General features: G+C 43.2%; 1 protein-coding gene across 6 annotated transcripts in view; it reads left to right on the forward strand.

Moving 5' to 3' along the window:
• The window catches only part of patj (PATJ crumbs cell polarity complex component), a 398,928-nt gene that overhangs the window by 312,216 nt on the left and 71,812 nt on the right, over positions 1–14,900 (forward strand). For all 6 annotated transcript variants that reach the window (XM_041208336.1, XM_041208338.1, XM_041208340.1 and 3 more), the window contains one exon: positions 2,738–2,821. In XM_041208336.1, the coding sequence (XP_041064270.1) occupies positions 2,738–2,821 (84 nt within the window). The remainder of the gene's footprint in view (positions 1–2,737; positions 2,822–14,900) is intronic.

The raw sequence follows: 14,900 nt of genomic DNA on the forward strand, positions 1-14,900 counted from the left end.
TGACAACTGATTGTAACTCCCCAGCTCCTCCAGTTGGGGAGATATCAAGTTCAGAGAATTCAGCAGAAAATTACTGGTTTACATTCTTTCATTGTAGGCCAGTTTCAGTGTTTGAATCTCCTTGCAACCTGTTGGCATCAGAGTTTGAATTTTTCCAGCAGCCATTGTTCCTGCTGGTATTGGAGTTTGAATTCTTCCAGCAGCCATTGTTCCTGCTGGTATCGGAGTTTGAATTCTTCCAGCAGCCATTGCTCCTGCTGGTATCGGAGTTTGAATTCTTCCAGCAGCCATTGTTCCTGCTGGTATCGGAGTTTGAATTCTTCCAGCAGCCATTGTTCCTGCTGGTATCGGAGTTTGAATTCTTCCAGCAGCCATTGTTTCTGCTGGTATCAGAGTTTGAATTCTTCCAACAGCCATTGATACTGCTGGTATCTGAGTTTTAATTCATCCAACAGCTGATGTTTCTACTGATATGAGAGTGTGAATACTTCCAGCAGCTATTGCATCGTCAGTTTACAATGACTATTTGAAAATATCACCTGCAAAAAAAAAGACAGCTGATGCCAGTTCCTTAGTTGGCTGCAATTTACAGGTTTCACTGTACTGTTAATCCTTAAGAGCCCAAAGCAGTACTGCCAGGCCTTGAAGTAAAAACTTCATTAAAGATATTGTAATATAAGAAAAGAAGCTGGTGGGCCAGTCAGAGAATTTCCGCTTCCGAGAAGCACCCATACTACAGTACAAGGTAAGTAACTGGATGGGTGACAGTCCTGGAAACAATAGCTTGATGTTCAGTGGTGGGGTCATGGTCCAGGGAGAGGACTTCCTCCTAGCTATAGGCGAGAATGTGACACTAATGATTGTCATTGGATGAGAAGCATGTGGAGTGGGGGAGGAAAATGTTTACACTGAAGTTGAGAAGTGCTATGACCAGGTATAGTGCAGAGAAATAGAGATAGTAAGACATCATCCTTATACTTGCCTGGTAATGTCACTGAAGTGCTAGCAGCGCTGACTCCATGTCCTGTGGATGATGGTCTTGATCTTAGCTTAATCAGCCACTTCTTTCCAGTCATGCTGCAGTCTGCTTGGGCACCTTCCTGCAATCCACGGGGATGAAGATCTGTCGGCGTTCCCTCACCTTCTTAGCAAGATCTTCCATTGCTGACTCAGTGGTCTGGAATTTTAGCCACTATTGGGGGCAGGGGAACGGAGACCAGCAGGTGCGGAATTTTGTACTGCTGGCCTGCATGTCAGTTCCACTGTTCCTTCTGACCCCAGCATCTCCCTATTTCCTTGGAGGTGGGTTGGGGAGGCATGAGGGCAGCCAATTGAGCTGCTTAGTGGCCACTTAAGGCTCGTTGTTGGAGGCTGACTGGGAATTTCTAACTTCCAGAGACAATGTAGCCACCTCGAGATGGTACCTTGACATCAGACCAGGGGGAGATGGGGATGGCCAGCAGTTCCAGGCAGGCTAAAGGCACTCCCTGCCTGCCTGGTCGCGGGAGCAGCCACAGGCCACTCTGTGGAGAGGATTACCTCCCCAACTCATCCTCCTTCCCTCTCCCCCTCTAACCCCTTTACCAATCTAGCCCGTCCCATCTCCCCGCCATCCCCCTTTCCTCCCTCCCACCTTGCACACACCACAATGATAGCCTGGCTGCAAAGGCCTTTTTTATTTTAAATTTGAAAAAGTTGGAAAGAGAGCACTCCATTTTGGGGTGCCTTCTCACTCGCTTACATTGAATGGCATCCTGCTGCTACTTTCAGGCTGGTTGCGCCCCCCCCCCCCCCCCCACATTGCCATGGCCACCCCAATACCCCACCTTTCCCATCTCAGCTTTGAGAGCCCACACTCTGGCTATTAATTCCCAGACAGTGAGGGCTTCTTCTGACCCCTATTTGAGCTGGACAGCATGGTTCAGGAGCACTAAGGAAAATCCTGCCCAGTAAAATCCAGTTGTTCTTGACTAGACATGTTGCAGCCCAAATCTTCCAAGTGCAGCAAAAAGTTCCAGAGCTGTGAGCTGCAAGCATGCTTTAAATAATCATCGGGCCTGCCAAAAATTCCAACCTCCAATGTGACTGCTTGCCCATCACTATTGGAAATTCAGGGGCAGCACACTAATGTAATTTTAATCAAGCCTGTACCATCAAAACTGTTTGAGTGTCAGCTGATGGCAGTGAGCAGGTGGCCTGATCATCCCACTACATGTAATGTGTGCATTTTTATACATTTACCTTTTATAAATATAAGTAAGGATTTCTTTGTAATTAATGGATTGAAAATCTGTGGGTTTTATATAGGGCTGGCGATCTACTCGACTAGATTCCTGCCCAGACAGTAAAAATGAAAAGCTAACCCACACTTTTGAGCATATGGCCATCACACTCCAGGTGTCACACCCTGAAAACTTGCATTTATATAGCACATTTAATGTAATAAAATGTTCATACACTGTTTCAGATACAAAACAGTTTTAAAGAAAACCATTTGTTGTGTTAGCATTTCAGGGAGAGCATGTCGGGTTCTGGACTTTTGAGTCTCTAGCTTTGATATCCATCTGCAGAAGATTTTTCCACTTCCATTGCCTGCTATTTCTTACTTTTTTTCTTCGGGGAACAAATTGAGCATTTAATTAATACCACTGGGATTTATCTAAACTGATTAGGGAAGCAGCTTCCAGATGTGTACAAATTCTGGTAATGCTAAATGATAATTATGGATTTATTTCAGGATGCAATAGTTATTCATGAAGTATATGAAGAGGGTGCAGCTGCTAAAGACAGCAGGCTCTGGGCTGGGGACCAAGTCTTGGAGGTAAGTGCAGCAGTGTTACATTATATTTTGGACATGCAGTGCATAACTGCAAAATATTGAAGTCTGTGGCATTTTTTTCCAATAAACTAATTCCTTTTTTGGAGCTAGACTTCACTTTCTCACTATATCACTCAACCTATTTTCCTTCCAGAACACATCTAGAATTTGTTGATACTCGTTCAATGACCTTCCCCAGTAACTAGTTCCAAAGGTCTAGTATTTTTGGGTGAAAACCTTCCACCTAGTTACTTCCTGTTCCAATATTTGAACCAAATCATTACGTTGAACTGCGTTAGTTTGGCCAATGCTGTTTATAAACTTGAAAACAATCAGATCACCTCAAAATTAACTCTTTTTTGAAGAAATCAAGTCAAAGCACGCTCTCATCCCACATTAAGTACCTAACCTGCAATCATCATATCTCATAACAGGTGTAATTTTATGTTAGTTTGTTATCGGGTTGTCAATGTTGTGAACTTCTGAGTTTGCCATGTATGGTTAATGTGTGCTACTTTTCAAACTTTGGGACAAGCTGCATGGACACGTCCTGTAAAGTATTATGCTCTTAATTTTGAAAGACAATCATGTAATGCTTTATGTTCTTTTTTTTAAATTTTATAAATGGTGCAGAAATGGTTACAGTAAATCTCATGGTTCGCAAGTGCCAATTTGTAACCCTATTAAGTATTATAAGTATTTAGCTTAGGTTAATGTGGGATAATTTGGCTCTTTATAGTTCTCAATCAGTTCACAATTTTCTTCAGCACATGTCAGAGCCACAATCAGCTTAGAATTAGACACTTCGAGCCATCACCTTTTATATCTTTCCAAAACATATCCATCCACAAAACTCTTCTTAGAGCTCCTAAGCATGCTATTGTGTTGAAGAAAGATTTAAATGTTGAGTTTCATCTCAACAAATAACTGTTCTCTTGTTTACAAGACATCAAAGACACTGAAACTTCTGCTACAATAAGAAATTGATTTTATAAAAGGTGTGGCTATGGGTACCCACACGGGCCCCAGTTATGCCTGTCTCTTTATGGGGTATGTGGAACATTCCTTGTTCTAGTCCTACTCCGGCCTCCGCCCACAACTCTTTCTCCAGTAGATCGATGACTGCTTTGGTGCTGCTTCATGCTCTCATCTGGACCTGGAAAAATTTATTAATTTTGCTTCCAATTTCTATCCCTCCATCATTTTCACATAGTTCATCTCTGACATGTCCCTTCCCTTCCTTGACCTCTCTGTCTCAATTTCTGGTGATAGACTATCCACCAATATTCATTACAAGCCTACCGACTCCCACAGCTACCTTGACTACACCCCGCTTCTTGTAAGGACTCCATCCCATTCTCTCAGTTCCTTCGTCTCCGTCGCATCTGTTCTGATGATGCCACTTTCAAAAGCAGTTCCTTTGACATGTCTTCCTTCTTCCTTAACCAAGGTTTTCCACCCACGGTGGTTGACAGGGCCCTCAACCATGTCTGGCCCATCTCCCGTGCATCCCCCTCATACCTTCCTCTCCCTCCTAGAACCATGATAGGGTCCCCCTTGTCCTCACTTATCACCCCACCAGCCCCTGCATTCAAAGGATCATCCTCCGCCATTTCCACCAACTCCAGCATGATGCCATCACCAAACACATCTTCCCTTCACCCCACCCAGTGGCATTCTGCAGGGATCGTTCCCTCCAGGCTACCCTGGTCCACTCCTCCATCACCCCATACACCTCAACCCCTCCCACGACACCTTCCCATGCAACCGCAGAAGTTGCAACACCTGCCCCTTTACTTCCCCCCTCCTCACCATCCAAGGGCCCAACCACTCCTTTCAACTGAAGCTGCATTTCACTTGCACTTCCCTCAATTTGTTCTACTGCATTCACTGCACCCAATGCAGTTTCCTCTACATTGGAGAGACCAAACGCATACTGGGTGACTGCTTTGTGGAACATCTTCGGTCTGTCCACAAGCATGATCCAGACCTCCCTGTCACTTGCCATTTCAACACACCACCCTGCTCTCATGCCCACATGTCCGTCCTTGGCCTGCTGCAATGTTCCAGTGAAGCTCAACGCAAACTGGAGGAACAGCACCTCATCTTCTGACTAGGCACTTTACAGCCTTCCGGACTGAATATTGAGTTCACCAACTTTAGATCATGAACTTTCTCCTCCATTCCCACCCCCTTTCCTATCCCCCCCTTTTTTTCCAATATATATAGATTTTTCTTTTCCCACCTATTTCCATTATTTTAAATGTATTTCAATCTATTGTTTTATCTCTACCTTTTAGCCTATTTCGATCCCTTCCTCCTACCCCACCCCACTAGGGCTATCTGTACCTTGCTTATCCTGCTTTCTACACTTAATGTCACCATTAGCACATTTCTTAGCTAATATCACCACCGTCAACACCTCTTTATCCTTTTGTCTATGACATCTTTTGGCAAACTCCACCTATTACTGGCCCTCTATCCAGTTCTATCTGTCCCACCACCACCACCACCACCACCACCACCACCACCACCCCCCCCCCCCCCCCCCCCCCCCCGCCCTAAACCAGCTTATATTTCACCTCTTTTCTACTTTTCCTTAGCTGTGTTGAAGAGTCATACAGACTGGAAACGTTAACTGTGTTCCTCTCCGCAGATGCTGTCAGACCTGCTGAGTTTTTCCAGGTATTTTTGATTTTGTTTTGTGTAAGAGATTGATTACGTTTTCCTCTAAAGATCCCAATACATTATTTTATTATTTTACTGGAATAATGACTGACTGAACAATACTTTTTATGGAAAGGTTGGAGTAGAGAGGTGACAATATTACCGCACAGCTGGAGTAAGGATAAAAACCCAACTGTTACATTATTTGATAAAGCTAGGGATTACGTTTATAAAGTGTGACTGCAGTAGGTTGATTAAAAGTACTTGAACGGAAGCTGAAGGAGTTCGGTTGTAGCTGTTTAACCAATTATACTGTGCCAAGAAGAAAAACAAATATCCCTAAATGTTTAAATTGCTGGAGTGTCCATTAGGCTTTGAAAAACTGATAACTTGTCTGTAAGTACTCAGGGATAATTTCCTCAGCTTTGTCCTAACAAACACCAGAGTCAAATTTCTGAGGCTTTTCTGTTGATGCTTTTGACTGAAAATAGTCCTGCCACCTTGTATACAGGAAGTAATACAAAGAATTTACAGCACAGGAACAGGCCGTTTGGCCCAACAGATCAATGTCAGTGCTTATGTTTCACATGAGCCACCTCCACACCAAGTATGTGTTTACCTGTAAATCCTGAGCTGTTCCTTGTTATTAAACAATACTCTATTTACAACTTTTAGAAAAGGAAAAATATTTTAACCTACATTTTATGGTTAAAAAATGTAGAAAAGAAAATTGTGCACAAAGAGAAATGACAGTCAAACTCAAACAGCTTTTTCATATTTTTAACGAAATATGAACAGTGGCTAGAGAATATAAAACATATTTTGTTACTGATCTCTACATGTTCAAGCATTCAGCATCCCAGTATAGCCACTGGATGTACTGACATTGTGTTACGTGCTTTGTTCATTGTAAATCTGTCCAACTTCCTGCTATGTCCAGTACTTTAAGAAAAGTTAATCAAATTGTGAACAGGTTTAACAAGTGACTCATTATTATCAGAAGCTGTTTTTTTAAAATGGAAATGCCAGGACCCATCCATCTGTTCTGTTCAATCATCTGTAAACACTGAAGTGCCCACTAATGAGCAGATTAGACAAGTGACTTCCTGGCATCAGACATTGAAAAATGGGCATATCAAAAGCTGTATATATGCTTGTACGTGCGTACCAAACCACTAAGCTGTCACAGGCAAGCAGAATCAGCTTTAACAGATAGTGCTTGGCACCTTAAGAGGTTTTACCTCTCCTTTAATCTGTTCTTTTTTTTAATTTCAGGGGTTTATTTGCATTTTAAATGCTTCATTAACAGCACAAGGATTAATATTGGTTATGAAACTAACTTATTTCTCACCCGAGTAGGTTGGCCTAAAAACAGTTTATTTATCTTATCTCCAATTTCTCTCCCTCATTAATTTTTTTTTTAATGCAATCAAAAACCTTTTTCATAATCTCTTCCTCACCTGTTTTGTCACACCTGTCAGCCCAGTCTCAGCATGAATAGCAGCACCTTATTTATCACATCATATTTACCAAGGCCATAAGAACTGTAACTTCTATTTATATAACACCTTTAACATTAAAAAAACCTCAAAAGTAATTTACAGCAGGCTTATTGAAAACAGGTGCAGAGTCAAGAAAGGAGAAGTTAAATGGAGGTAACCGAAATCTCAATGGAAGAGATGGGTTATGAAGTGGTTTCTAAAGGAGAGGTGAAAAGAATGGAATTCCAGGCAGCAGGACAGAGCTAACCAAAGATTCCATGACCAATGCTGGGACAAAGGAAGGGGATGTCCAAAATGCTGGGGTCAGAGGAATGAGGGAGGGTACAGGGCTTGAGGAGAATGCAAAATTGGGATGGTGCAAGACTAAGAAAGGATTCAAAGGCAAAGATGTGGATTTTAAACTTGATGCATTGGTGGGCAGTGGCTACCAGGTCAGTGGAAACAGTGATGAGTAGCAAGTAAGGCTTAACGTATGGTAGGAGTTATAGTCTGAAAGCGACACAGGCATTCATAAGAATTTTTAGTGACAGAGGATTTGAGGTAGGAATGTTGTAGAGATGGAGAAAAGTCATCTTTGTCATGCAAAAATGGTGTCTGCCCCTCAGCTAAGAGTCGAAGTGGATACTGGGGGCGGAATTGTTCACTCCCGTTGGCAGCGGGCATGCTTGGCGGCATGAGCAGATAATATGGCGGAAAGGCAAAAAAATGGTTCTACGTCGTCGAGAAATACGTTTGCGATCGTCCACTGTCCGTCAGTGTAGTGCAGCATTTCCTACTGTCCAACATCAGGAATGTAATTTTAATGCATTTGCTTCTCATCATTGTGCCTGCCTGCTGGAATCATCATCTCCCTCAATGCTGGATCATCCGGGCATCAGGCTGATTGTTTCACAATTGAATATAGGCGACATGCACCTGGTGAGCTGCACTAAGCTCAGGACTTTGAGGTTTGTTTGCCTACCTTCCTTTGGGAGCACTCACAGTCATCAGTGCCAGGCTTCGCAGGCAGCACCACATCACTTTTAGGGGTCTCATGGGCAGAGCAGCCATAAAGCAGGGTGGTTTTTCAATGGCTGCAGGGCTAGGGCTTGCTTGGAAAGGGGAGAAGTGGCCTCAGGCACAGGAAGAGGTTGCAGGGCTAGGGCAGTACTGGGGATTGGGGTATCCCAGGGTTTGTGTGAAATCACATGTTGAGCTGTGCAGGTGGCCTCAAGAGGGTGAGGGCTGATGGGCAGTCTCCAGAGGAGATGAGTCCAGGTGGTGATGTGAAAGTGTGTGTGAGAGAGAGTGGTGATGTCCCCTGAGTTGGCAGTGAGTGGGATGCCAGTGAATGTGTGATGGGCTTGTGAGTGTGAGAGTTTAGAGTGATGAGATGGTTGCCATACCCTGGTGGCACAGATGAGATCATTCATCCTCTTTCTGCACTGGATGGTGAACCTCTCCTGTGCAGCGTTGGCACTGACCACGTCTGCCATTGCCACCTAAGCCAGAGTGGTGACACTGATGGGCCTCCTGTGCCCAGAGTGGGGGTAGAGGACATCACGGTGGGCCTCCATGGTGTCCAAAAGGTGTTCCAGGATGTGTTAGAAAAACAGTGGGCTGCAGTCATCTTGCCTTTCAGTGCTGGGCTGCAAGCAATGAAGCCTGTGCACGTGGCTGCAATTCAAATATGGCGCCTGGCATGAGGAAGCAGCAAGGTAATGGCATGACGTGGTGACTGCAGCCCACTGTTTTTCTGACACGTCCTGGAACACCTTTTGGACACCATGGAGGCCCACCGTGATGTCCTCTACCCCCACTCTGGGCACAGGAGGCCCATCAGTGTCACCACTCTGGCTTAGGCAGCAATGGCAGACGTGGTCAGTGCCAACGCTGCACAGGATGGGCAAATCGGAAGAAGCCCGCCAGTGAAACAGTGTGTTTCCCGTGACTGCATAAATAATGAGATGGGAAGGGGATGATACGGTGCAAAAACCCGCCATTGCAACTGGATGCCTGCTACCGCACTTAGTGCAATTCTGGGACAATTCCGCCCCAGGCGTCAGACAATCCTGTTCAGCCTGTGAGTAGCTGGGCAGACACTGGAACCAGGGCAAGGAAGTGATTTTTCCAAGGGGGAACAGCAAAGACAATAGTTTTGGTGTCCTTAATGTTGTACTGAAGCATTTTTGTTTTTGAATTAAGTACTACAAATGTTTTAAAACTTACCTGTAGTAAGATGGGTATCAGAGGAATTTGAGACTAGAAATTTCAGAGACACCCAGTGGACAGATTGTGAAACTTCAGTGTCATGTCAATGGATAAATTGATGAATAGGGCAATTGTACAGACACAATTAGCGTGAAAGAATTAATAGCCACTGTTGACATAGAACTTTGAAAATAAAAGATGGCAGGCACTTTTGAATTGGAAAGTTGCAGAAGTCACTTCATTGTTTAAGAGCAGAGAGGGAAAAAGCAGGCAAGTATAGACATGTCAGTTTAACGTCAATTGTGGGGATCTTACTGGAACCCATCATCAGAAACAGAATGACTGAGCGTGAGGAAAAGTATTAGCTGATCAAAGAGAATCAGAATAAATTTGTTTCACTAATCTGGTTGAATTTTAGAAGGATATTATGATAGGGATGATAGGGGAGTACCTATGGGCATTGTCTATGTGAACACAGGAATTTTATAAGGTTCTGCATTAGAGATTAGCAAAAATGTGAGTTCATAGAATTAGAGGTAACCTTGAAACATGAGTTGGTAATTGATTGGGAGGTAGGAGGTAGAGATTAGGGATAAAGGGTTTGTTCTCTGATTGGTTGGATGTCATAATTGATATTCTGCAGGGATCTATGGGGCCTCAAATTTTCACCATATAGAGTAAAATCCCAATGAGTCAAATCCCAGAGGATCCACTCTCAAATTTGCATTAAGTGAAGCTTTGTAACAACCGAAGAGGCCCCATTCCCACATGAACGCATCTCTATATAATCTAATATGCCTACTAATGCGGTCTATGTTAAAAACAACCGATTCAAATGCCAAATGAAAACACAGTAAAGCAGTAAATGTGTGGAAAAAGTCTTGACCTTGTGAAGGCCGGAGCTTTGTATTGAAAAATGCCCAACATTCCATGATTTTGCGATCTTGTGTGACCTAACTCCACTCTAATTGATCGGCACGGTCATATGGCAAGCTCAGACTGGTCCAGAGTTACCAGTGGGGAATTTCAGCTTATCATGAGCACCATTCTATGGGATTTCCTGCCAGTGGGAATGGTTGGTGATTTTGACATAACCAGAATTTCATGTCATCCAAGTTTGACTCATCGCGATTCCACTGTATATCAATGACAGAATAGAGACTTGTATATTCAAGGTTTCAGATGGCAATAATTCAGGAGGCACAGCAAGTTGTACACAAACCAGTAAAAATTATTTGCAGGTACAAAAAGTAATGAAAGACTATGGTCCTTATCTAAAGAGAAGTGGAATGCAACATTGAGGAAATCATGCTTCAGTTGCACAGTCTTGATCAGACCCATCTGGAGTTTTACATTCATTTTTGGGCACTAATTCTCAGGAAAGATATATTGGCCTTGAAAGGGATATAACATAGATTCACGAGACTGATACCAGGATTTAAAGGGTTAACTTGTTAGATATAGAGAAACTATTCCTTTGGGGGAGTACAGAGAAAAAGGGCATAATCTTAAAATTAGGGTTATGTCGTTTAGGTCTAAATTCAGAAAACAATTTTCACATAAATAGTAGAAATTTGATCCACTATCCAAATTCTGGGTCAATTGAAATTTTTCAAACTGAGGTAACTCTTACTTAGGTAAGAGCATCAAGAAATATGGAACGGAGGTGGGTAAGAGGAATTGTATTAGAGATCAGCCATGAGCTAACTGAATGCGGGAATAGACTTGAGGTGTTGAATGGCTATTCCTGTCCCCATGTTCCTATGTTATAACGTTTTTAATAATATGTAGATGGATACTAGCTCATTTTCTGTGGTTTTGTTAATGTGGCTTTGTAATAAGATACTCTGTGTGGGGAAGTGGCCTACATAGTTATGTCTTGATATTAGTTAGAGACTAACTACAGCTGTGAGTAAACCTCTGGCTCCCACCATGGAAAGAAACTAGGTCCTCAAGGTTAAGAAAATTGAAAAGTGATAGATGACTGGCATTCTTTGATTTTTTAAAATACGTACAGTGTTTGGAATCTGATGGTGCATGCTGGAGGCAAGACTTAATGGATGCCTGCGCCCTGGTGAACTTATTCAGTGTGCCAGAGTGTGCACTGTATTATAATGACAAGTATTACAAAATATAGTATATATTGTTACAATCCAGTTAGGGATCGTTAACATGTAAAGAAAAATCCGAACACCTTGTTTTACTCAACTGAATTACACCACAAGATTTGATGTTTTTTAACAAAACACAAACTTTATGGTAGATAGAACCAATTAAACAAAGCAAATGTGATTAAGTTAATGATATAGTATATTCTACAGCCAGGCCCTTGGGTTTATTTCTTACTTCCCCCAAGAATTCTTCCATATATTGCAATATCTTAGTTGTTTACTTTTATAGGGAACAACCTATAGCGGGTGATGAGGGGGGTGGTCAGGGGTGAGGGGGGTGGTCAGGGGTGAGGGGGGTGGTCAGGAGTGAGGGAGGTGGGGGCTAGTCGGGTGTGGGGCATTGGGGGTGGGGGGGTGGAGGCATGGGGTTAGTCAGAGGTGTGGAGAAGTCAGAGTAAGGGAGGGTTGGTGGGGGTGATCGGGGAATGGGTTGGGGGTTGTTGGGAGGTTGGGCTGGTGTGGGATTGGGAGAGGTGTACAGGGTGGGTAGTTGGGGGGTTGGGCAGGGTGCGGTCAGTACCACAGTCACCCAGCAGTTAGAAGTGGTTTAATCCTTCTAACTTTTCCTGGGTAACTATTCTGCTAAGAGTGGCGGAACCATCCGGATTCTCCAATTTAAATCGGAGCATTGGATGGTTCCAGGTGCACAGTAACTGCCCAGTGAAAGTTTAAATTCCCTGGGTAATTTCTGTGCGATTTTTGGCTGGGTGACGTCCAGGGGTCTCCCAGTGCATCTTCTGGGGTATCACCGGGGTACAGACTCAAAGAAAGAAGAAAGATGGAGCTCAAAGACAAAATATGCAGACTGGAAATTCGAAATGAAAGCAGAAAATGATGGAAATACTCAGCAGGTCAGGAAAGATCTATGGAGTGATAAACAAAATTAAAGGTCATGTACCTGAAATGCCTGCGATTGGCGCCCAACCACGATTTCATGTTGGCTGGCCAATTAATGGCCAGCCAGCGTGAAACGCGTGCTGAAATGCTCAGTGCTGCCATCTTGGGGGCGGGAGGAGGGTAGGCGGGCACTGACGTAAGCACGGGCATGGGGGAAGCGCAGAATGGAAACTCCCTGAAGGCCAGAGATCTGCCTCAGGAAGCTGAAGACGTTAAAAGTAATAAATAAAGATTTTAAAATCCAGAAAAAAATGTCCACACATCAGAATCAGTCACCTGAACATATACATGATGAAAATTCTGTACATACATTTTTATTTTTTTATTTAACAATGGAAACCTCATCCTGCCTTTGGATGAGGTTTCATCAAAATTGCGAAATCCACCTAGCCGATTCGTCCGTCCGCCAACTGTAAGGTTGGACGGATCATGAAAAATCAGGGACAGTTGGAACTTTGATAGGCTTAATTGCCCTCTTAATTGTTGACAGGTGCGCTTCCGATTTTCACGCATGCCAAAATATCGCGTGAGTGTGGAATGACCTCGGGTAGCTCACCCAAAGTCATCATGCGTTATTTTACACTCAAGTGGGTCGGGTGCACATGCAGCCGAGCTAAAATTTCTTCCCCACTTTTGCGGATCTCCTCTGTACCCTCTCCAATGCCTTCACATCCTTCCTCACATCCTGGATGCAGTACTCCAGATGAGGCCTAGCTAGTGTTTTATTCAAGTTCAACATGACCTCCTACTCTTGTACTCAATGCCCCTTTTAATAAAGCCTAAGATACTATATGCTTTATTAACTGCTCTCAACATGCTCTGCCATCTTCAATGACCTATGTACATATACATTGAGGTCCCTCTATTCCTGCACCTCCTTTAGAGGCTCTCCCTTTATTTTATACTGTCTCACCATATTTTTCCTGCCAAAATGAATCACCTCACACTTCACTGCATTTAATTTCATCTGCCACTTGTCTGCCTAGCCCATCAACATGTCTATGTCCTATTGAAGTTCAAGATTATCCCCATCACATTTGACAACATTTCCAATCTTCGTGTCATCTACAAATTTTGAAATCATGCCCTGCACACCTCAGTCTAAGTCATTAATATATATCAGGAAGTGCAAGGGTCCCAGCATTGACCCCTGGGAAACACCACCACAAACTTTCCTCCAATCTGAAAAACAACCATTTATCACCTCGCTCTGTTTCCTGTCACTCAACCAATTTCTTGTTCAGATGCCTACTTTCCCATTTATTCCTTGATCTAGAAATTTGCTCACAAGTCTGTTGTGTGGCACTGTATCAAATGCCTTTTGAAAATCCATGTACACCACATCAACATCATTTCCCTTATCAACCTCCTATGTCACCTCCTCAAAAAATGCGAGCAAGTTGGTTAAACATGATTTTCCCTTAATGAATCCATCCTTAATTATCCTGCACTTGTCTAAGTGACCATTGATTTTATCCCACACTATAGTTTCCAGAAGTTTCCCTACCATTGAGTTCAAGCTAACTGGTCTGTAGTTGCCAGCTTTATCCTTACATTCCTTTTTGAACAAGTGTGTAACATTTGCACTTCTCCAGACCTCTGGCACCTTCCCTGTGTCTAAGGAAGACTGAAAGATTATCACTAGTGCCTCTGTAATTTCCACCCTAACTTCCCTTGGATGCATCTCATCCAATCCTGGTACCTTATCTATTTTAATTAAAGATAGCCTTTCCAACACCTCCTTTCTCTCAATTGTAAGTTTTTCTAGTGTACCAGTTACCTCCTCTCTCATCTCAGCCTGGGTAGGATCCTCTTCCTTTGTATAGACAGATGCAAAGTACTTCTTCAATACCTGCGCCATTTCTGCGCCAAGTCCCCTTTTTTGTCCCCAATTAGCCCTAATCTTTTTTTACCACCCTTATATTATTTACATGCTTATTGAAGACCTTGGGATTCCCTTTTTTGTTTGCTGCCAGCCTCTTTTCATGCTCTCTTCTTGCTATTCTTATTAGTTTCTTCACTTCCCCTCCGGTCCTTCTATATTCAGCCTGTTTCTCCGTTGTATTTTCTACCTAACATCTGTTGTACTTGCCCTTCTTCCTTTTTATCTTTCCCTCTATCTCCCTCATCATTCAGGGCATTCTGGATTTATTTGCCCTACCTTTCCCCTTCAAGGGAATATAGCTTAACATTGCCTGCAATACCTTTTCTTTGTTCAGCCACCATCTTTTCTGCCAACATTTGATTCCAACTCACTCGACTCAGATGCATTCTCATCCCATCAAAGTTGGCTTTCCCCCAATTAATTATCCCTGCTCTGGTTTGTTCCCTGTCCTTTTCCATGATTAATCTATACAATATACAATTATACTACAATAGTCACTGTCTCCTGGAGGCTCTCCCACTGATATTTGATCAGAGAACTGGGCGTTAATATTCCTGGGTGCAAGCTGTTTTGGAGAGACAGGAAAGGCACAAAAGGGTGGTGGAGGAGTGGGGTGGTGCGGGCAGTGGAACTATTGATTAAAGATGGCATTATAGTACTGGAGAGAGAGGGGTCAAGGACGGAGTTTATCTGGCTAGAGGTAAGGAATGAAAAAGGTGCAATAATGTTGATTGGTGTAGTATACAGATCAACTTGGACTAACTCATTCC

Source organism: Carcharodon carcharias, chromosome 16 (genome assembly GCF_017639515.1).
Source record: "Carcharodon carcharias isolate sCarCar2 chromosome 16, sCarCar2.pri, whole genome shotgun sequence".
Taxonomy (NCBI): Eukaryota; Metazoa; Chordata; class Chondrichthyes; order Lamniformes; family Lamnidae; genus Carcharodon; species Carcharodon carcharias.